Source organism: Aspergillus campestris, assembly GCF_002847485.1.
Source record: "Aspergillus campestris IBT 28561 chromosome Unknown P168scaffold_5, whole genome shotgun sequence".
Lineage (NCBI taxonomy): Eukaryota > Fungi > Ascomycota > Eurotiomycetes > Eurotiales > Aspergillaceae > Aspergillus > Aspergillus campestris.
The window spans coordinates 1114153-1139145 of NW_020194340.1; the positions used below are offsets into that span (position 1 = coordinate 1114153).

At 54.6% G+C, this 24993-nt stretch overlaps 9 protein-coding genes across 9 annotated transcripts; 5 read left to right on the top strand and 4 right to left on the bottom strand.

Moving 5' to 3' along the window:
* Positions 1–561: 561 nt before the first annotated feature.
* Positions 562–2473, top strand: P168DRAFT_142581 (bifunctional nucleoside/nucleotide kinase/histidine phosphatase family protein). Its single transcript, XM_024832763.1, has 3 exons — positions 562–811; positions 1000–1659; positions 1724–2473. The coding sequence occupies exons 1-3, from the start codon at positions 761–763 to the stop codon at positions 2366–2368; spliced, it is 1356 nt and encodes a 451-aa protein (XP_024693576.1). The 5' UTR covers positions 562–760; the 3' UTR covers positions 2369–2473.
* A 515-nt stretch (positions 2474–2988) lies between these two features.
* Positions 2989–6893, top strand: P168DRAFT_289819 (putative vacuolar morphogenesis protein AvaB). The gene is made up of 2 exons (XM_024837083.1): positions 2989–5727; positions 5787–6893. Exons 1-2 carry the CDS (start codon positions 3192–3194, stop codon positions 6428–6430), a joined length of 3180 nt encoding a protein of 1059 aa, XP_024693577.1. The 5' UTR covers positions 2989–3191; the 3' UTR covers positions 6431–6893.
* P168DRAFT_281335 (uncharacterized protein) lies at positions 6851–7153 on the bottom strand (the record flags this gene model as incomplete). Its single annotated transcript, XM_024835927.1, has 1 exon — positions 6851–7153. One exon carries the CDS (start codon positions 7151–7153, stop codon positions 6851–6853), a length of 303 nt encoding a protein of 100 aa, XP_024693578.1.
* A 260-nt stretch (positions 7154–7413) lies between these two features.
* On the top strand, positions 7414–10250 carry P168DRAFT_289821 (uncharacterized protein). Its single transcript, XM_024837084.1, has 2 exons — positions 7414–8874; positions 8992–10250. Exons 1-2 carry the CDS (start codon positions 7608–7610, stop codon positions 10188–10190), a joined length of 2466 nt encoding a protein of 821 aa, XP_024693579.1. The 5' UTR covers positions 7414–7607; the 3' UTR covers positions 10191–10250.
* Positions 10251–10510: 260 nt separating this feature from the next.
* P168DRAFT_326731 (uncharacterized protein) lies at positions 10511–12133 on the bottom strand. The gene is made up of 3 exons (XM_024841158.1): positions 11692–12133; positions 11211–11618; positions 10511–11088 (listed from the first exon to the last, which is right to left on the bottom strand). The coding sequence occupies exons 1-3, from the start codon at positions 11794–11796 to the stop codon at positions 10846–10848; spliced, it is 756 nt and encodes a 251-aa protein (XP_024693580.1). The 5' UTR covers positions 11797–12133; the 3' UTR covers positions 10511–10845.
* A 1802-nt stretch (positions 12134–13935) lies between these two features.
* P168DRAFT_235269 (ATP-binding protein) lies at positions 13936–16906 on the top strand (the record flags this gene model as incomplete). Its single annotated transcript, XM_024833453.1, has 3 exons — positions 13936–14722; positions 14790–16687; positions 16748–16906. 3 exons carry the CDS (start codon positions 13936–13938, stop codon positions 16904–16906), a joined length of 2844 nt encoding a protein of 947 aa, XP_024693581.1.
* A 5-nt stretch (positions 16907–16911) lies between these two features.
* Positions 16912–17364, top strand: P168DRAFT_142589 (uncharacterized protein). Its single transcript, XM_024832764.1, has one exon. The coding sequence runs from the start codon at positions 17006–17008 to the stop codon at positions 17294–17296; it is 291 nt and encodes a 96-aa protein (XP_024693582.1). The 5' UTR covers positions 16912–17005; the 3' UTR covers positions 17297–17364.
* A 488-nt stretch (positions 17365–17852) lies between these two features.
* Positions 17853–19325, bottom strand: P168DRAFT_267836 (malate dehydrogenase; the record flags this gene model as incomplete). The annotated part of the gene is made up of 5 exons (XM_024835062.1): positions 17853–18640; positions 18696–18790; positions 18846–18995; positions 19073–19190; positions 19260–19325. 5 exons carry the CDS (start codon positions 19323–19325, stop codon positions 18047–18049), a joined length of 1023 nt encoding a protein of 340 aa, XP_024693583.1. The 3' UTR covers positions 17853–18046.
* Positions 19326–19891: 566 nt separating this feature from the next.
* On the bottom strand, positions 19892–24755 carry P168DRAFT_296683 (putative pyruvate dehydrogenase complex, dihydrolipoamide acetyltransferase component; the record flags this gene model as incomplete). The annotated part of the gene is made up of 10 exons (XM_024838126.1): positions 19892–20338; positions 20412–20597; positions 20938–20980; positions 21666–22040; positions 22146–22147; positions 23075–23242; positions 23278–24123; positions 24193–24416; positions 24515–24564; positions 24643–24755. The coding sequence occupies 10 exons, from the start codon at positions 24753–24755 to the stop codon at positions 19892–19894; spliced, it is 2454 nt and encodes an 817-aa protein (XP_024693584.1).
* Positions 24756–24993: the final 238 nt, after the last annotated feature.

The window sequence follows — 24993 nt, forward strand, 5'->3', positions numbered from 1 at the left end:
ATGGAGATTCTCGATCGGTTGATCTTCTTGACTTTTTTCCCTCCATTAGTCTAACTGAGTCTCTAAAGATAGACCATCTGATGTGGAAATCTTTATTTTTCAACAATTTTTCATTCTGAATAAAGAGGTATATAACGGCCCATCCATCCGGTCTCAACTTCTTATCTTTGCCCCGCGAACATCATGGATGACGTCTGACCCGGCTTCACCGCATTGAAACTCTGCTGGTCTTCAAGGAATTTTCTCTGGCCAGATCGGTTGATCCTCCTTTCCTCTCCAGGAACCTGTTGGACCCTCTTTTTTTCTTGTCTCCCTTTTCCGTTCTGTATGATCGTGACTATCTTCCTTACATCTTCTCTTGATCAAATCGCCTGTTCTCGTGAGACGGCCAGCCGGATCTGTCTGTCCCTTTCCACCTTTTTTCCACCTACCGAACCGAGAGACCGGGGTTGGAAAAATCCAAAAAAGGCGATTCGACCAGGAAAAGAACTCTATCTATCTTAATCATACTCCTACCCGTTCCTGAATCGTCAGACGCATTGCGACAAGGGGGATAAGAATAGGGGCACGGGAAAGAAAAAGTCCCTCACGCAATTGAAATACCGATCGATCGTTCTTGAAAACGCAAGAACGTTGTACACACTCTCTGCCTTAACCGGAAACTCGTCTCTTTTTGGCCGAGGTTGGTGGGATTTAACTCTTGTTGGAGCCAGAGATTCGGTTTTACCTCCTGGGATATTGATTGATTGGATTGCCCGGCATGTCGTCGTTACTCCGCAGGGGCAATGGCCACAAGAGCTACTTTGCTAGTGTAAGTTGACTTGCCGTTTGTGTTCCCATTGGCTTTGTGTACAGGGTATGGCCTGTGTACCTATTGTCGGAATAGCAAGCATTCGTTGTTTGCGCTTCGTATCGCCGGTGGTCACCTACCATTGCACCGCTGTTTGAGCCGCTTTGCACCTTTGATCGAACCGCTAGAAATAGACTAACACACCCCAGTCCGATGACAGCAGAATATGTGTCGTCATGGTCGGTCTGCCCGCGAGAGGCAAGAGTCTCATCGCGGGGAAAGCAATGCGATACCTAGCCTGGGTCGGCATCCCCGCTCGAGTGTTCAACGTGGGATCCTACCGACGAAACAACACCCCCCAGCCCAGCGCCACCTTCTTCGACCCGCACAACAGCGAGGGTGAGAAGATGCGACGCGCGGCCGCCGAGTCCGCCATGGAGGACATGTTGCAGTGGTTCGATGCCGGCAAGGGCGTGGTGGCGATCCTCGACGCGACCAATTCGACGCGGGACCGACGGCGCTGGATCCACGAGAGCTGCTCCAAGGCCAATATCGAGACGCTATTCGTCGAGTCCATTTGCGACGAGGAGGACCTCATTATGAACAACATCCTCGAGGTGAAGACCACGTCGCCGGACTACAAGGGGCAGGACCCTGAGATGGCCGCTTTGGACTTCCGCAATCGCATCCGCAATTACGAGAAGGTCTACGAGACTATTGACGATAATGAGAAGAGTTATACCTATGTGAAGCTCATCAATGTCGGGTCTACCGTCATTATCAACCAGATCAAGGACTATCTGTCGAGTCGGCTGGTGTACTATATCCAGAACCTACACATCAAACCCCGCTCTATCTGGTTATCGCGCGTAAGTATTCCGGGAACAAGGGAACAGGGGAGAACTTGAAGAAGTGGTTCTGACTCAGATACAGCACGGCGAATCGGAGTATAACCTGACAGGGAAAATCGGCGGCGACTCGAATATCTCCCCCCGCGGGGAGGCATATGCGCAAGCGCTGCCCGGTCTCATGAAGAAGTCCGGGATACCTCCCAACACCAAGATCGTCATTTGGACCTCCACGCTACGACGGACCATCCAGACAGCCCGACACCTCACGGCGGAGACGGGCTTCGAGAAGCTAGAGTGGAAAGCGCTCGACGAGTTGGACTCCGGCGTCTGCGACGGGCTCACCTACGAGCAGATCGCGCAGAAATACCCCGACGACTTTGCGGCGCGCGACGACGACAAGTACAACTACCGCTACCGCGGCGGCGAATCCTACCGCGACGTGGTGATCCGCCTCGAGCCGATCATCATGGAGCTGGAACGCAGCGAAAACATCATGATCGTCACCCACCAGGCCGTCCTCCGCTGTATTTACTCCTACTTCCTCAACGTTCCCCAGGAGCAGAGCCCATGGATGGAGGTGCCGCTCCATACGCTCATCAAGCTCACCCCGCGCGCATACGGCACCGAGGAGCAGCGGTTCAAGGCGGACATTCCCGCCGTGTCGACGTGGCGGGCCAAGGGCACCTCCGCGAAACACCAGGATTACCCGACGGAGGTTAAACCCTGAAGCATTCGACCACCCTTGACGTGACGTTGTTCTGGACCATGTTGTCCTACTGTAGGCTGGGCCTCTGTCTCTTTTCCTCTCCCTCATGGCATCTCACCCCCTCCCTCCTCTTCTCTGTATCATGATCCGTTGGCGACGAGGGCACTCGCGCGCTTCGAAAAAGTTCGTTTCGGTACCTATCCAACCGCACTCCAACCTGTTACCTCTTTCTATACATATGGCCCTTGTCTTATCTTCTCATCATGCGTTCTTGTTTGTACCACATAGAGAAGAGCCGATCCATCGATATGGAGTCGAGTCGGAGACTCAACCCATGCATCACTACTACCTCGCGGTTGTTGTCTTCTCGGGAGGTGAACCGGGCCGTTTACTCGATAGATAATATACATTGAATAATGACACCATTAGCAATAAGACAGTCAAGTACGGGAATTTGCAGTAAATAATCAATAAAAATAATAATTAACCAGGTAAGTAAGTAGTAAGTAAGGACGTGACTCGTTGACTCCACCCAAGCAGCAAGTGGGCCTGGGCAGTCGAGTCACATGAGGCGGGAAAGTCCGTCATCGCTCGAATTCCCCCGTCACCTTCCACTACTACAACTCGGCGACTTTCCTCCACTTAATACCACCCAGCACAGGGCTCTTCCTCCCTCTGGACAATATGCTCAACATCGCCGGTGGCTGCGCCCTGTAGCTGGATTCATTCTACTCTAATCCTCCGCCTTCTCGCATAAACAGGACATGACTATCGTCGTCGCCTGTACCGCCCAACACCGCCCAGTGGCCGCCCGTCCGCGGAACCAGCAGCTCGCCGCCAAGCCATGTTATCAGCCTTCACGGCTCGGCCGCTCGTCGAGCTCAAACCGCGCGATAAATCGCGCATTGAGTCTGTTCTACCCTATGGGGACCGGCTTCTGGTCGGTTTGAATAATGGCAGTTTGCGCATATACCGGGTTAATGAGGTTGAATATGAGGATCACGCTCTGGATGGGGATGGGAGCCGTCCCAACACCAACCACAATCACAACCATACCCACAACCACACGCATAGCGAAGATGGAACCGCAGGAGGGGACAGAAACGGGGATACTGTTGGCAAGGAGAGAAAACAGACGGACCTGCTGCGCGAGCTGGAGAAGTTCTCGCGGTACAAGGTCGAGCAGCTGGCGCTCATCAAGGAGGCTAAGCTGCTTGTTTCGCTGTCGGGCGGGTATGTCTCTGTGCATGATCTGCAGACGTACGAGCTGCAGGAGCAGCTTGCCCGTACGAAGGGCGCCTCTACTTTCGCTGTGACGTCGAATATCGTCAATGATCCCGAGACGGGCGTGCCGTCCATCGTGTCCCGGCTCGTCGTGGCTGTGAAGAGGAAGATTCTGCTCTGGACGTGGCGCGATATGGAGCTGGAGAAGGATACCGCGGAGATGACGCTTGTTAGTGGCATTAAGACGCTGACGTGGGTGTCTGGGACGCGGCTGGTTGCCGGGCTCAGCTCGAGCTTTGTCTTGGTGGATATTGAGACTGCCGAGGTGACGGATTTGGTTGGCCCCGGGAGTATTGGTGGTCTTGGGGGTCAGGAGACTGGCCGGCTGGCGGGCGTTGGGGTCGTCAGTATGAGCTATATTGGCATGGGTGGCACGGCGCCGAAGCCGCTGGCTACGCGGCTGAGTGAGGGCCAGGTGCTCCTGGCTAAGGATATCAACACGCAGTTTGTGGACGTTGACGGCAACTCGCTGGGCCGCAGGCAGATTCCGTGGAGCCATGCGCCGGTGGATATCGGGTATTCGTATCCGTTTCTGCTGGCTCTGCATGATTCGTCCAAGGGTGTGTTGGAGGTCCGCAACCCGGAGACCTTGTCGCTGCTGCAGTCGGTGCCGTTGCCGTCCGCCAGTTTCATGCACATTCCTCAGCCGACTATCAGTCTAGCGCACGCCGGGAAGGGCTTCCTGGTCGGAAGTGACCGCACTATCTGGCGGATGGAGGCCTTGAGCTACGATACGCAGATCGACTCGCTTGTGGAGAAGGACTATCTTGACGAGGCTATTAGTCTTGCTGGGATGCTGGAAGATGCGCTCCTCACCAATAAAGAAAGGCGCCTGCGCGAGATTAAACTCGAAAAGGCACAGGGACTGTTTGGGGCGCGGAAATACCGTGACTCGCTGGATCTGTTCACGGAGATTTCGGCGCCCCCTGAGACTGTCATCCGGCTGTATCCTAGCCTCATTGCTGGGGAGCTGTCTTCTGTTCCGGAGGAGTCTGACGAGTCAGAGGACGGCATGCCTGAAAGTCCGCCCAAGTCTCAGGAGAATCACAACCACCATGATGGCGCTGGTTCGGAGGACGGTCCTGGCATCAAGACATTGACCCATGTTCCATCCGTGAGATCCTTTCTCCGCTCGAGGGCAGACGACAGCAGCGACGCGGGCAGTATCCGTGGAAAGCCAGACGATGCGAATAAGGACAAGCCTTTGCAAGGCAGAGATTTGAAGATGGCCGTCCGTGAGCTCCAGGGCTACCTAGCCGACGTCCGGCGGCGGTTCCAGCGGTTCCTCAACCCCGACGGATCTCTCAAGATAATCGACCCTCCCACCAACGCAGCCGACGACGAGTTTACCGACTCAGTCATGAAGCTTCTCGACGTAACCAAAGACACCCGCGACTACGACTTCGGCGACCTCCTCCGCGAAAAGGCCAAACTCGTCGACACGACGCTCTTCCGCGCGCACATGTTCGCGACCCCCTCCCTCGCAGGCTCCCTCTTCCGCATCGCCAACTTCTGCGACCCCGAAGTAGTAATGGAGCGCCTCGAAGAAACAGGCCGCCACAACGACCTCATCGACTTCCTCTACGGCAAAAAGCTCCACCGCGAGGCCCTCGAGCTCCTCAAAAAGTTCGGCCAGGCCGACTCGGAAGTCGAAACCGCGCCCCAGCTCCACGGCCCCAAGCGCACAGTCGGATACCTGCAGAACCTCCCGCCGGACTACATCGACCTTATCCTTGAGTTCGCGGAGTGGCCTATGCGCGAGGACCCCGCGCTCGGCATGGAGATCTTCCTCGCGGATACGGAGAACGCGGAGACGCTTCCTCGGGATCAAGTCTTTGAGTTCTTGAAGACTGTTGATGTCGCCTTGGCGGTGCGGTATCTAGAGCATGTTATTGCGGAGCTGAATGATATGACGCCCGATTTGCATCAGAAGTTGCTCGTGCTGTATCTGGATCGGTTGACGCAGGATAAGACGGGCGAGTGGCCGTTCGCAAGTGAGATTGAGCGCCACTCGTGGCGGGATAGGTTCTTGGATATGTTGAAGACCAGCCAGCAGTACTCGCCTGCGAAGATTTTGAACCGGTTGGACCGTGAAGGTAAGTCGGCTTTCCCGATCTTTTTCTGTTTTGCAATGGCTTACTTTTGGCTCGTCTAGATCCGGATTTCTACGAGGCCCGCGCTATCGTATTCAGCAAGATGGGCCAGCACCGCCAGGCGCTGGAGATCTACGTATTCAAACTCGAAGACTACGTCAAGGCAGAAGAGTACTGCAACCACCTCCACAAGTCGGAGGATACGCCCGTCGAGGATACACATGCGCGATGCGGAGCCGCGCTCGATTCAGAGGACAAACCGTCTATCTACCTCACCCTGCTCTCTCTCTATCTGACCCCTCCCCACGGCTACCAGCCGCGGTATGGCCCCGCGCTCGAGGTACTCGCCAAACATGGCTCCCGGCTCCCTCCTAACTCCGCGCTGGGCCTCATCCCTGAGACGCTCCCCGTCAAGGACCTCGAGTTTTACTTCCGTGGCCGTATGCGCGCCGCGACTTCGTTTCTCAGCGAGACTCGTGTCGTGGCTAATTTGCAAAAGGCGCAGAATGTTAAGACACAGGCTCAGTTGTTGGTGGGAGAGGGTTCCGGGGTGAAAGCGTCGCGGTCGCGCCATGTCACTATCACTGAGGAGAGGGTGTGCGGGATCTGCCATCGGCGGATTGGGGGGAGTGTCATTGATGTGTTTCCTGAGTATGTATTTTTTTTTTCTTCCCCCCCCTCAATTTCTTTTTGCGACATGCGGTGAAGGATGAGCTGTTCTTGCTGACTTGCCCTAGTAATACCGTCGTGCATCACGGCTGCTCCAAGCGCGTTCCCTCCGCCTCCTGATTGCAAATAGAAATATAGGATTTGTGGGACGGCGTCGATTCCTCTGATTTTTGTTGGATTTTTTTTTTTTTGTTTTCTTTTCTTTCTTATCGTTTCTTTCCTTTTCTTTTCTGCTCTTTCTGTGTTAACCCTCTGTACGATCGCGATCGATGCATTCCCAGCCATGGAGTGGCGCATGAGTTCTTCTGCTTTGATACCCCGGGACTCTCTCATCTAATATATATTAACATTGTTCTCGCTATCGTGCGTGGCCCGTTTCGTCGTAGACCAGCGATCGTAGTCGTAGTCGTAGTCGGTCCCCACTGTATCGTATCGTATAGAATATAAGTCAATGAGCTCATTCCTCATCTTCCACGACCTCCTCGCCGTAGGCCTCCTCCTCTTTTGCCTCCTTGTCCGACACCTTGCGACCCTCGGCTTCGGCGGCCCTTTTCTCCTCCTCCATCTGCGCGGTCAGGAACACGTTCATGTCGTCTTGTAAAGCCGGGACCAGCTTTCGCAGTTCGGACAGGTAGGCCACTTTGGTTTTGACGTTCTCTGGGGACGGGGTGTCGGAGGAGGGGAGCGGCGCTGTGATGGTGTGTTGGAAGGAGTGGGTGGATTGCGGGGAGGTGTAGACGGCGCGAAGGGGGGTGGACATTGTTTCGATATTGATTGATTTGGCGTGGTAAACTGGTGTGTTGTATTTTATGTTTCTCTTCCTTGCTGTCTTTGTTGTCAAGAGTGTGTTGTGAAAGAGATGGCGGGGATCGAGGCGGGATCGAGAAAAGATCGGCGGGGCCATTTCCCCTAACAAGACAAGAGAGAAAGACTAACGATCTCCCCAGGCACTGTTGATCCCTCAGGCAGCCTGCATTTCCCAACCTTCACTTTTGCCATCTGGACTGCATCCAATAACTTCTTCTTCATCTCATCTACCACCAACTACCCTACATATCTCACCTTACTTAGTCCCTGCTTCCACCCTCGCACCGTCATGGGGGCTGGTCCGTCCCCCCTTTAGCCGCGTCCAGCCTAGTCTTCCTTTTTTTAGTTCTTACTCCTCCATTATCTCATCATCGTTCCATCAATCCAGCCCCCCCTCTTACTACTCCATGTTACGCTCCCCCGTCTCACCGGAGCGTGCCTCCTCTCGCTCCCCCGTCCCTCCCCCGTCTTCTTTCTCTCCTCCCCGGAAATCCTTCGATGACGATCTAGATCGACCTGGCTCCTCGGGAAGTGATGCCTCGTCGGACTCCAATGTGACCGCGGTTTCGGCAATTCCACAACCCCTCAACCTGCCAACCGTCAATCAAGCACCATCCTCTCCTCGTCTTCCTCGCACCTCCTCCGTCGCCTCGAACGCCAGACAACCCTCCGCCTCCTTCATGCCGCACAATGATCTCTCCTCGCGAAGGCCGTCCGGTCGCAGCGGCCCGTCGGAGCCGCATAAGCACCGCTCGCGTCATCATTCGCAAGGCTTCTTCGAGCCCTCCCTTCCCACCGCGTCCGTCCCAGATGCCAGCCTGTCAGCCTCGCGGATCGCCGCGCAGGCCGCCATGTTTCAGCAGCAACAACAGTCATCGCATCAACCGCCCGCGCAACATCCCCCGAAACGACCCCAGACCTTCATCCACCGCAGTTCCGAAGACAACGGCCCCCGGCCCTGGCGAGGCGGCAGCACCTCACCGACGATGCCCCCAACCCCTCCGCCACCACTGGCCCCTCCAGGCACGGGGGGCTCGTACTTCCCCGCTACGAATCAGACCGGCGCCGCAGCGGGCGGCCATGGTCATGTAGCGACCACCGCTGCGAATGTGGTGTTCCCGCGACAGGGGGGCCTGCAGCCACCGGGGATGGAATCGGGTCCTCCGGAGCGCGAACCTAAGCAGAGCAAGGAGAAGTCGAAGATGAAGCTGTTCTCCAAACCAAAGCATATTGGGATTAGTCGCGATAAGGATCCGGGGGGTAAAGATCGAGGGTTGCCGTCGCCGAGCAAGATGGGCTTCGCGGGCGGTAGTGGGCTGTCCCGCATCGTCAGCGGTACGACTCCCACCCTGGCCGATACGTTTCCGTCGAGTAGCAACATGTCCATGTACAACTTGAACAATACGTCGTCGACGACGGTGGTGCCGGCGGAGAAGCCTTCGGGGACCGAGAAGGAGAAGGACAAGGACAAGGACAAGGAGAAAGACAAGGACAAGTCGCACAAACATCATCATTTTTTGTCCCGGCAGAAGTTGAAGTTGAAGGACCGGGACAACGACCACAATCTGCCGCTGTCGTCCGCAGCCAGCAACTCGCGACCGGCGGATCCCAACGCCCCGCAGTCGCTCTACTCTTTCACACCTGCATCCCCCGGCGTGGTGTCGACGACGTTTGGTAAGTCGGTGAGCGGGCTCGACCTCCTGCACGGCGGACGCGCCCTGCGGGAAAAGAAGAAGGAGGAGAAGGCGCTGGCCGAGTCCACCCAGGAAGAAACGATCGCTAATTCTGTAGTCAATGGGGGTACGCCGGGGGTCTTTCCTGGGTCATCCACGCTCGGCAATTCGACGGGGTTGCTCCCGGAAGTCGCGTTGCGCGAGACACTGCAGGGGTTCGGTCTGAACAACATGACTCCCGAAGATGCGTGGGACTTTCTCAAGGCAAAGCTGCTCGTCATCTTCGACGGGGAAGATGTGCGCATCGCGATTGAGGACCTCAACAAGCTGGTCCTGATCCACATTCAGCGCTGCGTGCAAAAGCGCACGCCAACCGCCATCGTCGACGACCTGCGCGAGCTGCTAGAGACGGGCTTCGCCACGCTGAACCACACGCTGAACGGCGTGCCGGATGAGAAGCTGGTCCCGCATCTCGTCCACATCTGGATGCTGGTCTTCGGCACCATCCTGCCCTTCATCCAGGCCGTGTTCCTGCCCCTCGACCTCGAGTTCAAGGGCTGCGGTTCGGTGATGAACCACCGCGAGGCCAGCGATTTCTGGAGCACCGCCCTCGAAGGCGAATACCCCGGCTGCGAGCTGGAGGTGCGCAACCTCGTGTTGATCGCCTTCCGCGACATGGTCATCCTGTACCGCTACGAAGGCCTCAAAGCCACCTTCTCGCGGCTAAGCCTCGACAACATCAACCTGGGTCACTCCACCCCCAGCGTCACCACCAAGAGCAGCAGCGCCAGCAGCGGCCGGCCCGGCACCGCCGCGTCCCTAGACGCCGCCAACGCCAGCTACGGCTCGTCGCAGTCGTCCACCTTCCTCAACACAGCCGCCAGCTACTCCTCAGACCCAATGAACACCACCACCAGCCGCAGCCGCGCCGCCTCCAACACCCCGTCCAACCCAGACCAGCTCATCTTCCAATCCTTCTCCTCCCCGCCCCAGCGCCCCACCATCATCCACCGCTCCTCCACCGCAGCAGACACCTCCCAAATGATTACCGAAACCGTCGGCCGCATGCTGCAATGCGTCAGCGTGCTGGCCAGCGTACAAACCGGCGACGAGCCCCAGGAGAACATCGAGCTCCTCAGCAAAGCCCTGAAGCACAACTGGCTCGGCCGCGGCCGCACCGGCCGCGATCGACGCGGCTTCGTCGGCGCCAAGATCCGTCCTGTCCCTGTTATGCGGACGGACAGCGAACGGACGGCTACGGATGTGGGCCGTGGGAGTGCGGAGTATGAGTGGCGTCAGGAGATTAGCGTTTTATAAGTTACTTTTTTTTTTTTTTTGTCTTTTCATGAGGTTTTGTTGGTTTATTGTTATTGGCTTGGCTTGGATTGATGGAATGGGTTTATCTTCTTAGGGTTGTTTTGTTCTTTTCTGTTTGTTTTGTCTGGTACAAAATAGATACCTCGGCGTGGTTTGATGGGCTGTTACTGTGGTACTTACTGGTGGGTTTCGGGATGGGGTCTAGGTACTAGCTAGTTTGTTTGCCTTGTTTTCTCTGATGTAGAAATTCAGGGATCTATTTTCTATTTTATTGGGATTTCTTAGGGGGCTTTGTATTGCATTGGATTCTGCTATGTAGTGCTGGTTCTGGCATTGTAGTTGCGCCGTCTGATCTTGATGTGGTGATACATATCTGGATAGTTTCATAGAAGGACAAACGCGAAGTTAAAAGCAAAGTAAAGCAAAAGAAGAAAGGAAGAAACCCTCCAACAACATCCCCGATATGACATCCTCAGCTAGAAGCCAAATAAAACAAAAGTAAGACAAAATCAGAAAGAAAGAAACAAACCCCCAAGCACCACCCACACGCAGTAGTATGATGTCCTAAGCCCAGAAACACACCCAACCATCCATTCATCCAGATCAATGAAGATGAGGTAGAATAGCATCAAACGCATTGCGCTTTCATCGTGCATCATTCATCGTCAGTAGCGTCACCATCATCAGCACGAGCAGGAGTAGAAACAGGAGTAGAAACAGGAGTAGAAACAGGAGTAGAAACAGGAGCAGCCTTCTCCAACTGCTTGAACTTCTTCTGCAACGATGCAGGCGCATACTTGGCACCTCCGTCTGCGACAATCGCATCGGCGATACGAGACCACTTTTCTGTTTCGAAACGCTGCTCGATTTTTCTCTTCTCTTTGAGGAGCCGGAGTTCCTGTTCTCTTGTTAGCTAGCACTCCTACCTAGCCAACAGATGACATGTTCTTCAAGAAAGTCTATCCAGATAACAGTCGCAAGAAAGAAAGAAATAATGAAAGAAAGTAGGGAAATACATACATCCTCAGCAGTAAAACCCACAAAATTCGCCTTCATAGTCTGATAGCGCATCCGCAGCGTCGACATCCCAATAGGAGTAGTCACACCGGTCAACTTGCACCACTCGGCCGTGATCTCCTTCCAGCCGAGACCTTCGTCGTCGCGCATGCGCAGGATGGCCTGGTCGGCGGTGCTGGCCGCATCGAGGCTGGTGGGGATGGGGCCTAGGGCTTTTTTGATGGGGGAGATGTTGTTGGCTTTGGTGAGGATTGCTTTGGTGGGGATTGTCTTGGGTTTCTTGGTGGGGGTGCTGGGGGTGGTTTCGTTGGTTGGGGCTTTGTCCTGACCGGTCCGGGTCTTGGGGGTATGGGTGCGCTTCTTGGGAGTGCTAGCCTTGGGAGTACTGGGTTTGGGGGTTTCTTTCTTGGACTGGTTGTGGGTTTGTTAGGGTGTTTGGTGGTGGGTTTGGGGGTAGATGGATTGTTGTGGTGATGGGACTTACCTCCATTGTTGGGGATGGGGTTTTTTTGATGTTGATGGGGGTGAAGTTGGAAGTGTGTTCTTCTTTGATGTATGCGGAGGTGGTGTTCTCTGCGTTCAAGGTCATTGGTAGTGCTTGTTTGATGGAGATTGTGAAGGTGTAGATGCGATGGAGAGATCGGTATAGGAGAGGTAGATACTAGCTGGAGGAGAGTGGGAGAAATGTGTGAAAGAATAATCAGTCAGGGTGGTTATTGTTCTGACTCCAGCTGTTACTATATGTCGTTGCTGCGGAGAATGCCATGACGGATTCTACAGAAAAATTGCCTATTGAGTAGGCTCCGCGTGACGCTATACATGAATTGGAAGTGAATATCATGTCTGTGGTGATGCTCTCATCCAGACTCATCTGCTGTGTCCTGTTTAGTGGAAGTGATTGGATTTAGATAGACTGTCAATATGAATGTGCAGCAGTTTATATTGGGTCTGACCAAGAGTTGAATGTATAGACAGATAGGTTGAGGTATGTAAAGTCAGTGAGTATCTGGTGTACAGATCACGTTACTATCCTCTTGTTAGCCTCACTCTTTTCTCATTTCTCACTGTCACTCACTTCTTCAAGCCAATCTTCAGTCCAATCTAAAATACAGGGATCCAACACGCCACAGCTCTCGTCAGCTCAGTATGCTGAAAACATCCATTGTCTGGTCAGGTTCCCTGGTCCACATTGATACCCCGGTATACTCCACTACAGTCTCCGAATCTATTCTTCCGGTATTATCTTCCTCTCACTTCTCATCCCCTTACTGACTCTTATCTCGTACTAAAAATGCCCTCGCTTCTTTACACACATGACAAGCCTATAAATACAGCGTATTGACTAAGCTGCACGGACTGGATAGTCCGGATAATACGTCCATTCGTCAGACATGGGTCTCCTGGAACGGAGATCCTCGATTTTGGTGTGACAAAAGGATCGGCACTGGAGCGCGGTCTAGTCCTTCGGGTAGCCTTCTGATCTGCTGGGGTCGGGATTTCTGCCTGTCTGCGTCATGACGCCTGGTTTGGGCTGAAGGGGCTGCAAATGTCGGTGACCAGGGACAGGCCCTTCAGAAGATGGTGAGTCAATCCTGGCGGCTGGATTGATTGGGAGTCACCGTCTTTAGGCATCCGACCCACTGGCGCGGCTCTCAACTTAGAGCGCTTTCTCCCCTTCGAATGGGCTAAATGGGTGTTGAGTCAACCAGGCTACTGGGCCGTCCGTGTGTCTGCCTGCCTGTGCAGCCCGTTCAAGAACAAAAAAAGATCATCATCCAGCGAACTGCAGCCTGGTCCCTCCAATTGGCCGGCATGTCCCAGGAGCTGTGCATGCAGAAGGCAGAAGTCGCGGGGGATGCCCTGGTCTGGCTTCTCATTGATCCAGGAATTCAACCCCCGTGCACTCCTGGAAGTGCCGTCCGTAGTCAGGTCGTCTTGTTCAGGTCATAGCCTTTCCATTTCATGACCGTCTGATTGGACCTGGGTGGAGCGAACGGAGGGAAGGCTGTCTTTGAAAGGTCGCAGGCAAACCACCTGCGCCGTATTCAGCTCGTTCTTCTTCCTTCTCCAGCCTGTAGTCATCAATGGAGATGGTCCGGTAGCCTTGTGTGTTCTATAAGTATATCGACAATCCGCCATTGTCTTTCCTCTTTCTTCCTCTGCGAACCTGTTTGCTCTAGTCTCCCTTTGACCTCTCTTGATTGCGACTGCTCTTTTTCACCCGGTCTCATTGTTTTCTCCCTATCTCATCATCCTACAGCTCACTCCTACCTAACTCACCGCCATCCCAGAGAGAAAGCACTCCCCAGCCAATCTGCGAGGCGACTTCAAGCAAGGCGCCAACTCTCCTAATTAACTAGCCTGGGATTGCTGGCCCTAAGAGTATGCCGTCGTCGCCTCACTCTGTTCTTTCGTTGTTCCATGTCTTACTTTGCCTAATTCTGACCTTTTCTCCACGATCTCTCTTACCCTCGTTGTCATAAATACCCTGTCATCGCCTATCCTCTTCCTTTCTCTTCTCCGTTTCGTCTGCTTTTCCCTCCCTTCCTTCCCCCGCTGTCATCTTCCCCTCTCTTTCTCACCTTCTGCACTTCTCACTATGTCCTCTTCTGACCCTAACCCCAGATCGACTACCGGGCCGCCGACGGACCCCAGCGCTAACGGAACAGGCCCGTTCCTGACCCCGACAGTCACACCACCTTCCGAGGCTCCACAGCGGGACCCGACCATGGCGGATCCCACCCCCTCCACCGATGCCACTACCAGGCACGATACCGACCCGTCCGCCGACAACTCCACCCCCAGCACCACTCCCGGCAAGACCGACACGACCACCACCGTCTCCGTCGCCGAGGGCACCCCGACAAAAACCCAGTGTAAGAAGCATCCCGCCAAGGAGACAGAGCGCCCCGCCAGGAAGAACAAAAAATCCCGCAAGGTCGTCAACACGCCTAGTGAGGATAGCTCGTCGGACTCCACATCCGACTCCGACAGCCCAACCTCCGACGACTCCGAAGCGAGTGAGGAAGAGGACTCGCCGGACAGCTCGTCCGAATCCGATGGGAACCGGAAAAACCGCCGGCGGCGAACCCGGATACGGGCCAAAAAGAACCTCAGGTCCAGCCGGAAGAAGAAATATCGATCGGAGTCGGAAAGTGACGCAGATGAAACGGACGAGGAGGATTCCGCCGTCGATGAGAAAGCGCTCAGGAAGCTGATCGCCCGACTCAAGGTCAAACGCAAGGCCAAGAAGCTTCGTGCCCAGGAGGATTCGTCGGACGATGAGGACGAGGACGAGGACGAGGATACGACCGACTCTGACGAGACGGCGCTCCTGCTCGCCAAGGAGCGTCTCTCGACGTTGCGGAGCAAACGCTCCGACACGCGCCGCCACAAGGGTCGCGGAAAGCGAGGCTCGTCTGACGGCCTGACCGATGGCCATAAAGGCAGCTCCCAGAAATCCAAAGGCCGGAAGAAGGCCGCGTCGAAGATGGCCTTCAAGCGGGTGGATCAATGTACGTGCACAATACCCTTCCTCGCACCTCCCTTTCCACGCTCCTATCACTAACAGATGCTATCCAGTGTGGGATAGCACGATCCATAACTTCAAGCTGACAGAAACGGTCGACGATCCGGACGCGGATGAGTGGGATCAGTACATCTTCACGGTGCGCCGCAAGTTCGATTGGGAGAACAAATACATGGAGACCGTCGTCGACATCAAGAGTAAACATCTCCGCGATGCGCTGTCCAAGATTATGGACGGCGTCAAGGGAGTCAGTCTCGTGCAGGAAACGGCCGTGGTCGACCCGAACATGCTCTTCCTGTACCTCGAGGAGACCCGGCAGTACATGAAGGATCTGAAGCAACAGTCCAGGACGGAGAAGAAGAAGAAGGCCCGCCGGGCCGCCACCCTCAAGGCTAACCACCTGAAGGTGCTCATCAAGTATTTGGACGTTGACTACGCGGACACCAAGAAGACCCTGTACCCCATGCTGGACAACAACACGATCACGTTCGACCTGTTGTGGGCGCTGTTTAAGCCCAATACCATTGCGTACTCTCCCACGTACGGCAACCAGGACGAGCCCCGCGCCTTCAAGATCGAGTATGCCACAAAGGAGTCCTCCTTCATGAAAGGCACGTGGTACAGCATCGAAGGCCGTTATCTCGAGTATGACGGCAAATCCTTTGGCATGGGGACCATGGCCGCCGAGGTGGAATCCTTCAAGGGCACGCGCAAGATCACCACTCTTGGATGCTATCCGCTCAAGTACCACCGCGAGTCCGAGGATGTCAAGGCCCGGCTGATCGAGCGCGGCAAGAAGTTCGTTTCCCTGCGCGGGATGAACTACCGATTCCACAAGGGCATGGGCTTCTACAAGAAAAAGCGGACCGTGATCAAGGTCAACATCAACGGGCGCGTCATGATTGATCCGGCCATCCACCGGCGCATCAACCCCAACTACCCGATCAGCACCGTGCGTCCCAAGGACCCGGACTTCCTCGACCAATCTGACGACGAAGACGACGAGGATGGCTGCTGCTGTGCCGCGTCCGACTCCGACTCCGATCAGGCGTGCGGCCGTCGCGATTCCGATGCCCCCCTCGTCCGGTACAAGGTCGTCCGGGACAAGGAAAACCGTCCGCACGTCGTGGAAGTCGAGCTCGATGAGCATGGCAACGAGATCCGAAAGGAGAACATGGACGAAGTCGAGGATCCCTCGGAGCGCGACTTTAGCGAGGAAGAACTGCTCATCGCCAGTCCCGTCGTCCTCGGCTTCGCCTTCAGTGAAAAGTTGTGGCTCGAATTCTCCATCTCCGGTATCAGCGACATCGACTGGAACGAGGATGCCTTCGACTCGCTTGTCCTCCCGGGCAACCAAAAGTCCATCGTGAAGGCCCTCGTCGAATCGCACACCTTCTGCGCTGCGCAGAACATCGACGACGTCATCCAGGGCAAGGGCCGCGGCCTCGTCGCCGTCCTCCACGGTCCACCCGGCACCGGCAAGACCCTCACCGCGGAAGGCATCGCGGAGCTCCTCAAACGGCCCCTGTACATGGTCAGCGCCGGCGAGCTCGGCACGGACTCGCGCACCCTCGAAGCCGAGCTCAACAAGATCCTGGACATCGCTCACTCGTGGGGCGCGGTGCTCCTCCTCGACGAGGCGGACATCTTCCTCGAGAAGCGCACCATCCAGGACATCCACCGCAACGCGCTGGTCAGCATCTTCCTGCGCCTCCTCGAATACTTCCAGGGCATTCTCTTCCTGACGACCAACCGCGTTGAGACCTTCGACGACGCTTTCCAGTCGCGTATCCACGTCGCCCTGCGCTACGGCGACCTCACCACCAAGGCGAAGCGCAGCGTCTGGAAGATGTTCGTGGAGCGTGTGCAAGCCATGGAGGGTGTTCAGACGGCCGAGTTCTCGGATAAGGACTTTGACGCACTGTCCCGGCATAATCTTAATGGACGACAGGTGAGTTCCCCCTGTCACGTAATGCAATACTTTATACAAACTAACCACCAAATGATATAGATCAAAAACTCCGTCCGCACAGCCCAGGCCCTCGCCGTCAACGAGAGAACCCCGCTTTCCATGGAACATATCAAGCGTGTTCTCGAAGTCGCCGAGACGTTCGACCACGACCTCCGTGGAGGTACGGGGTACATCGATGCGATGCGGAGCTATACTTAGCCTGTCTTCCTTTCTGTACTCTTTGCCCACGCAGTCTGTCTATTAGCTTCTCGCCCTTCTCTGTCTGTTTCTGTCTCTGTTTCTCCCTTTCTTTCAGACATGCATGTTGCATACAGGCATACATGCATACATGCCCTCAATACGAACGAATCTCCTTGCGTGATACGAGCAAGAATACCCTGGGTTTCTTTCTTTTTTCTTTCTTTTTTCCTTTTAGCTTTCTCTCACTGGTTGATTCTGCCTGTCTATCTGCATTCTAACTATCTGGTTGTCTTCCCTCTCCTCTCTTTCGTACATGCTGGTTCTTCTTTCATGATTGACGGTATTCAATTTACCTTTTCATTCATGCATGCATACATGGTTCGTTTTGCTCATTGGTTCATTGGTTGATGGATGGATTGGTTAGTTGCTTGGTTGGTTGGATCACTACCTGGCTGCCTTTCTGCCTGGCGGGCTGGTTAATTAGCAGGTTGCAGGTAGATGGATGGTGGATGATGGACGATGGATGGATGTACACATTGCGATGCTAGCTAGCTAGCCTAGGTAGTAGGATATAGTTAGTTAGTTCATTTTCTTCTTCGGTCTTTGAGCCTTTCATCGAAGCATTGCATTTCATTTCACATGCACCACGTAGCTCAGCTTGTTCCTTCCTACGTAGCTACCTCGGTTGTTCTGAAATGGGCTAAGAAAGGCATATATATGTGCTGAAAAAAAAATCATGGTCTAATCAGACTTCATTACAGATTGGTGTACTGATCAGTACCTAGTAGAGCTGAGGAATCTACCTACTTATTTACATGAATGAAGATGCACGAAGGACGACGTTCAAGTAGAGTAGACTATCTTTTACGGTTCGTAACATACACGTGATAACGCAGATGGAGGAACTTTTAACTAGGGGAATCATGTATTGTGAAATTTCTTCTTTCTTTACTTTTGTTCTCAACTGCCGAGGAAAATACAGGTCCCACCTCCACATGTTCAGATCACTGCAGCTGCATTTCCTCCGAGGTCAAACCAATACATGTCACGTATGGAATACAAATGGAAAGGGAGAAGGTAGAGGGAGATATAGACACAGATTGTTATACAGGGAGGAAGGAAAGCTGCAGAGTCAAAGCCAAAAATCAATTAAATGATTTAAGGGTTGGCCTTGACGAAGTCGACACCCTTCTGGATGTTCTTCTTGAGGTCACCCAGGCAGGCCTCGAGGAGCTTCTCCTCGTAGGCGTTGATCTGGCCGACGGGGAGGATCTTCTCGGCACCGTTGGGGCCGAGCTCGACGCGGGAGGCGAAGAAGTCAACGCCCTGGTCCTTGTACAGGGGGCTGTCGACGAAGGTGGGCTCGATGACACCCTTCTCGCCCTGGGCGGCGCGGAGGAGGGACTCGGCGAAGCGGGCACCGGCCATGGCCATGGAGAGGGTGGCGGAACCGGCACCGTCCTTGGCCTTGACGACCTCGTCACCGCCGAACTGGATGCGGTTGACGAGCTGGTCGCGGGTCTCGCCCTCAATGCTGGCGTGGTTGGACTGCGACAGCAGGGGAACGATGGTCACACCGGAGTGACCGCCGACAACGGGGACGGCCTCGTTGGCGGGGTTGGTCTTCTGGACCTGGGAGATGAAGCGCGAGGCACGGACAACGTCCAGGGTGGTGACACCGAACAGACGCTGGGGGTTGTAGACGCCACGGGCCTTGAAGACCTCGGAGACGATGGGGACGGTCGAGTTGACCTGGTGAAATTAGCTAAAGGAACAATTAAGCAACAGAGCGGGAAAAGAGACATACGGGGTTGGAGATGACCAGGATGTTGGCCTCAGGGGAAGCCTCAGCGGCGGCCTTGGCCAGGTCGCGGACGATGGAGGCGTTGGTGTTGAAGAGGTCTTTGGACAACGTCAGTACAGGCTCAAGGGTTCATTATTGCGGAGAGGAGCATACCGTCACGGGTCATGCCGGGCTTGCGAGGGACACCAGCGGGGATGAGGACGATCTCAGAGCCCTTGAGAGCATCGCGCAGGCCGGTGGGGGTGGGGTCGAAGCCAGAGACGGTGCTGTTGGTGTTGATGTGGCTCAGATCAGCAGCGACACCTGAGAGGAAAGACGGCGGTTAGCAGTCGGCCCCCGATGGAATTGTTTGTGCGACAGGATGCCAGCGTTGCACCTACCAGGGCCACCACGGATATCATAGAGGGAGAGCTCAGTGACACGGGGGTTCAGCTTGAGCAGGAGGGACAGAGGCTGGCCAATGCCACCACCGGCACCGAGAACGGTGACCTTGGAGGCCTGAGGATGAAGGGAAAAAAAAAGGTTAGCGTTGATCCGAGCAGAGCGACCGAGGTTCACAAGACATACCTGACGAGCGGAGGCCGAGAAGGCGCGCTTCTGGAAGAGGTTGAAAGAGCTGCGAGCGGCGAACATTGTGAATGATATATGACAGAGATTAATCTGACAGATAGATGGAAGGGGTGGGATAAAAAGGAAGAAGTATGGGAAAGGGGAGGAGGAAGAAGGAGGAAAGGAAGAAGAAGAGAGAGAGAGAGAGAGAGAGAGAGAGAGAGAGAGCGAGCCTGAGGACGGATGGAAGAAGCAGCGCCGGTGAGAATCGGCTTGTGCGCTTCCGATTCGTCCTCAGCTTGCCGATGCTCCGTCGTCGCAACAACCACGTCACCTGATCTGCCATCTTATCTTGATGTGACGTTTTCTCTTTTTTTCCTGCAATATTCTAATATTTGTTTTCAATTCAACTGAATAGGATGCTACTGTTCTATGTGTGGAAGGAATTATACAGAGAAAAAGAATGTTCATGTTATAGTACAGCTGACTGTCTCCTATGACAGCCACTGACCCTCCATACATACACAACATAGGAAAGATTCAATCAAAAGAGAGACATCGCAAACATGCAATAAAGGTCCAAGAACGCCGACGCTAGTGATAGAGCATCCAAAAAAAAAATCATCCCTGTAGTGTCAACACAGACTCAACTACCGCAAAAAGTGCAACACCAGCCAGCAAAACAGGAAGAAAATAACCACTCCCGCCCAGAAGATCGCCTTATCCTCTCTCGCCCGTCGCTCCACCCGACGGATCGTATCCCCACTGATCCCTAACGTATTAGCCACGCTATACAGCCGCCGCTGTGTACCCTTGAGCATCTCCCGCTGCTGTCCCAAATCCGACAGCACGGCGCGGCCCCGGTCTAGGAAGTCATCCAGCTGGGTGTGCGTGTTGGAGAAGAACGACTGCTCGCGCAGCGCATGCGTCTCCCGGTTATAGTCCGACGGGGAGGCACCGAAACTGAGACCCGACCGCGACGAAGAGGGCGCAAACGCCGACGACTGCGGCAGCGCTGATTGCGCGTAGGGGTTCTCGGGCGTGGCGGTGTTGTGTGGACGGCGACCGAGGAGTTCGTTGCGATTTGTGACCGATTGCTAGAGTCGATCGACGCTTCAATTAGTGATCTTGCCTTTTTCCCCAATGGGTGGGCGTGCGCGGGGCGCTTACCGCTTCCTCTCGAGCCTTTCTTAGTCGGTCGAAGTGCTGGCGGTAGTCTGTGAGTTCAGTGCGGAAGTTCTTGGTCCGCTCGAAGGCTTTTTGTTGTTTCTCGGGGATCAGTTCTTTTTTGGATAAAGCGGAGTAGTCGTCGACCGTTCGGGACAGGGAAGCCAGCGATGCGGCGATTTGGCCTGTCTAGTTGTGAGCTTCCACCGGCATACTATATGTTTAACTACACCTAGATGAGTGTAGTCTGTCGTGGTGGAGAGATCCTACCCTGCAAAGCCGGACTAGAGGTCTGAGGGGATTCCGCAAACACGTCGAGATCACGACGGATCGCAGACGACTGCTTGAGCGCGGAGTTAAACAGCGAATTCTAGCCATCCAATCAGTCAGCAAAACCATCCCATATAATAACCTTAGCAACTAGTTTGGTAGGATCATACCATCTTCACAAGCGGGAGACTCCCTATGACGATTCAATATCAGGCGTAGCTTTCTAGCTCTTCGTTCCAAGACAAGGGGCTTCAGAAACAGAATCTGCTAAATGCAAAATGCAACACGCGCCACAGAAAAGTCTGATAGATGAATAAAGAAAAGCTGAGATATGTGGAGGCTGCCAGCAACGTGTCCTGACATCGAACCAGTGCTACTAATAATAATCACCGTTATAGCCACATGTTCTTGCAGCTGGATTCTGACGCTGCTCACCGCCTTCACCCGTTGGTCCGTGAGGCTATGCAGTATGCACCACTCTGGAAGTTCCCATGTGCTCATTTGCTTTTACAGACTGGTGGGGTGTTTGAGCTGATATTATTTAATTGTGTCATTTGTTTCTCTCTTTACTATTTGGTTTGTTTTGATGCCAGCATGCAGCCTGCAAGGGTTCTACTCTACAGTCTCAGTGACATAAAGCATCCTACGATCATCTCACACCCATTGACAATCAAAATGCTGTCATTGACCTGGAAACCTGCCTAATAATACTACAAATACCCAGCCAGTAAACTCCATTCTTAAACGAAAAGAAACAGATAGAGTCGAGATCACACCACAAATCAGACGAGAGATATGCCACCGCAACCGCAGAAATCAAGCGCCAACGGAGTAGTAGACATGACATCAATCAACCCACAATTCCCCAGATTCACTTCGCCGGGTATTTATTCTGGAGGAACCACCTAGTAATAACAAACAGACCTTATCAGCATCTTGCCCTTTCTCGACCAAACAAAAACAAAACTAGGAGAGGGGTAAACCTACTTGCTCACGTAGTAATCCACCACACCAAACGCACCAAGGGCGCCAGAGCAGGCACCCACCAGCTGCCACGACAGCTTGCCATCCAGATGCTTCTTGTACGCACCGAGACCGAGGCCCGCACCGATCAAGCCGAGCACCAGAGCGTTGCCCACGTAGACGGGGTTGCTCTTGTTGCGGCTGATGCTGCCACGGCGGGCGCGCGACTTGCTCTCGCGCTGCTCGGCGGCTTCTCGCTGCGCCTTTGCGTTCTCTTCGCGCTCTATGCGCTCGGCTTGGGTGGTGGTCTTGATGTCTTGGCTGAGGAAACTGGAGTCGACTGCCGTCACGTGCGGGGAGTCAACGTCCACGAGGGAGGCGGTGCTTTCGGATTCATCTCTGTATACGCCACCGACGCTGGGAGCACGGCTGTATAGGGAATTTGGGTTAGAATGGACAGGAGATGGGACTGGGCCGAGTAGGAGTCTTGGTGGTTGGACTTACGCCTGGGGTAGAGGTTAGCTTTGGAGGGGACGATATGGAGGGGTTGGGGGGTTCAAGAGGAATGAACATACTTCATCAGCGGACTGCTTGGGACCCCGGGAGGCGGCGTCTGCGTAGGACATTTTGGATGTGTGGATGTGATGGAAGGTTGGTAGATAAAGGAGGAGAATTGGCAATTCTGCCTAGATAGCGATCGTTAGCCAACTTGAGCCTATCGAGGGGTAGCGATAACTGAAGCAGTCCAATATACCCCCACCGACGCAGAGAAACAGATATGCAAGAGACATACAGTATAGAATGTTCAATGATTAGGATTCAAGTATAGGAGAGAAAAAAGTTACACTTGACCAGAACCCGGATGGAACGTACGACGCAGGTATTTATGCCATTTTCGGGCCCACCTTCAAGAATGACATCACCGTCACGGGGTGGAGTTGGCACACGCGCTCCCGACCCGCCAAGGCCTGCTCTGATTTGCACTGCGCCCTTTTCTGGCTCGCTTGGCAGCTGGAAACTTAATTCACGCCGTTTACTGGGTCCATCGCATCATACTGGAAGAGTCTGGAAGCTTGTATCCGCGTGGTTGGCTTGTGTCTGCCACTACTGTTGATTTGATTCTCCAGTCCATCCACCCCTGGTGTAGGAGGTAAGGGTAGTTTACTTAAGGGTGCTTTACTTAAGAGAACTTCGACAAGGATATTCAGGCATTGTAGATCTAGACACAAATGAAACGCACTGCGCAATTCAAAGCTGTACTGAACAGACCAATATGGTCATACAAAGAAAAAAAAGAAACAGTAAAAGATTTTTAGTACACATTAAGACAATACCAAGAAACTCCGACCATGGACAGTGGGCACTCGACGGACCGATCGCTCAAACCTACCAGGACGACGACTTTAGAGCAGAAGCTCCAGAGGGTTCTCGACAATCTTCTTCAGCTCCTTGATCCACTCCCCACCGACGGCACCATCGACGACCTTGTGGTCGAAGCTGCCCGTCACGACGATCTGCTCATCCCACTCAACCTCGGTGCCCTCCTCGGTCTCAACGGGGACGGCAACCTTGCGGGTGGTGCCGACGGCGAGGATACCGGCCTGCGGGGGTTGATCACGGCGGTGAAACGCTCCACGGCGGCGTTCATGCCCATGTTGCTGATCGTGAAGGTACCGCCCTGGTACTCCTCGGGCTTCAGCTTGTTCTCACGCGCACGCTTGCCAAGGTCCTTGATCTGGTTCGAGATGCTCGACAGACCCAGGCCCTGCACGTTCTTGACGACGGGGGTGATCAGGCCATTGGGCGTAGCGACGGCGACGCTGATATCGGCCGTGTTGTGCTGACGGATCACCACCTGGCCGTTCTCCTCGCGCCAGCTGGAGTTCACAGCGGGAACCTTCAGCAGAGCGGCGGCACAGGCCTTGACAAGGAAGTCGTTGACGGAGAGCTTGTATTTGCCGTCGGCCGAGGCGTTCAGGGCCTGGCGCAGCTTCATCAGCTTGCTGACAGAAAGGGTGGCCGAGACGAAGTAGTGGGGGTTCTCCCGCACGGACTGCTGAAGGCGGCTGGCGATGGTCTTGCGCATCGAGGTCAGGGGGATATCCTCAAAGGCGGGTCCAGCGGCAGCGGTAGTGGCGGCGGGCTTGTAGTTCTCAACGTCCTCCTTGGTGATCTGACCACCGCGACCGGTGCCCTTGAGGGCCTTGATCGGCACGCCCTTCTCCAGAGCCAGGGCCTTGGCAGCGGGGCCGATAGCGGGCTCCCGGTCCAGGCTGGGCTGGAGCCTCTCACCAGACGTCTCGGGCTCATAGGCGGCAGGGGCGGGCTCCGGGGCAGAGGGGGCCGAACCGGCATCGGCAGCGCCCTTGGATTCCTCCTTAGCCTCCGGGGCAGGGGCGGGCTTCTCAGCACCGGCATCCTCAATGGAGAACGACTCGAAAGCCGCAACATCGGTACCCTCCTCCACTAAAACACCGATGGGCTGAGGGGACAGCTGTCAGCAAACGACCATCACTCGAAACCATCAGGGAGATGTCAAAGGGTCACTTACAGCACCAACCGAAACATCCTTCTCACCAGTCTCCTTCAGAACCTTGGCCAAGACACCCTCGTCTTGGAACTCGAAGTCCATCTGAGCCTTATCGGTTTCAATCTCCACCAGGACATCACCGGGCTGCAGCGAATCGCCCGCCTTCTTCTGCCATGCGCCGATGTTACCAGCCGACATGGTCGGCGACAGCGCCGGCATGCTGATGATTGTGTGAGGAGGGAAAGCTGCGAATTCATGTTAGAGTCGACAACCCCCAGATTGAAAAGAAAAATCGGTTCTCAAGGATGAGAAAGGACCAGGATGAAATGTTGGGACGGCATACGCTTGGAGGCATAGTAGCGAGAAAGGGCGGAAAGGGCAGGCAATTGAGGTCTGTCAGGTCAAAATACATTGTCAGTCTTCGCGAACGATTCTTAATTGATACTAAATAGGTCGGGAGGTCCATCATACCGAGCGGCGTCCTTGAATTGGTGCAGGGCTTGCGGCCGTCTCAGACCGGAGCAGGCACCTTTGGAAAGGCCCATAACGTTGGGGACGCGCATGCGGAGGGTAGAGGCAGCCATAGTGCCCTTATGCGATCGACTATAATACAAAAAGAAGTCCGCAACGTAAATGGAGAGGGTGAGATGAGATGGAGGCAACCAGGAGAAAGGATGTGACCGATGGAAAACTGGACCGGTATCAAAAGAGTCTCGACTCCGCAGATGATGCCAGTGAACTTTTTTGTTGAGCCTTCCCGGTGAAGTTGATCGGAATAGTCTCGCCGGGTGCCGGCTAGTTACGTAATCCTCACCCACTCTT

What these genes read in the sequence shown, in the direction of transcription:
- P168DRAFT_142589 (XM_024832764.1), top strand. Translation starts at nt 17,006, where the DNA reads ATGCATGTTGCATACAGGCATACATGCATACATGCCCTCAATACGAAC.
- P168DRAFT_326731 (XM_024841158.1), bottom strand. Translation starts at nt 11,796, where the DNA reads ATGACCTTGAACGCAGAGAACACCACCTCCGCATACATCAAAGAAGAA. An exon ending in CCCCATCCCCAACAATGGAG is followed by an intron (nt 11,619 to 11,691) that starts GTAAGTCCCATC and finishes ACCCACAACCAG; the next exon opens with TCCAAGAAAGAAACCCCCAA. An exon ending in TGGGTTTTACTGCTGAGGAT is followed by an intron (nt 11,089 to 11,210) that starts GTATGTATTTCC and finishes ACAAGAGAACAG; the next exon opens with GAACTCCGGCTCCTCAAAGA.
- P168DRAFT_289821 (XM_024837084.1), top strand. Translation starts at nt 7,608, where the DNA reads ATGTTACGCTCCCCCGTCTCACCGGAGCGTGCCTCCTCTCGCTCCCCC. An exon ending in CGTGGTGTCGACGACGTTTG is followed by an intron (nt 8,875 to 8,991) that starts GTAAGTCGGTGA and finishes CTAATTCTGTAG; the next exon opens with TCAATGGGGGTACGCCGGGG.
- P168DRAFT_142581 (XM_024832763.1), top strand. Translation starts at nt 761, where the DNA reads ATGTCGTCGTTACTCCGCAGGGGCAATGGCCACAAGAGCTACTTTGCT. An exon ending in ACAAGAGCTACTTTGCTAGT is followed by an intron (nt 812 to 999) that starts GTAAGTTGACTT and finishes AACACACCCCAG; the next exon opens with TCCGATGACAGCAGAATATG. An exon ending in GCTCTATCTGGTTATCGCGC is followed by an intron (nt 1,660 to 1,723) that starts GTAAGTATTCCG and finishes ACTCAGATACAG; the next exon opens with CACGGCGAATCGGAGTATAA.
- P168DRAFT_289819 (XM_024837083.1), top strand. Translation starts at nt 3,192, where the DNA reads ATGTTATCAGCCTTCACGGCTCGGCCGCTCGTCGAGCTCAAACCGCGC. An exon ending in GAACCGGTTGGACCGTGAAG is followed by an intron (nt 5,728 to 5,786) that starts GTAAGTCGGCTT and finishes TGGCTCGTCTAG; the next exon opens with ATCCGGATTTCTACGAGGCC.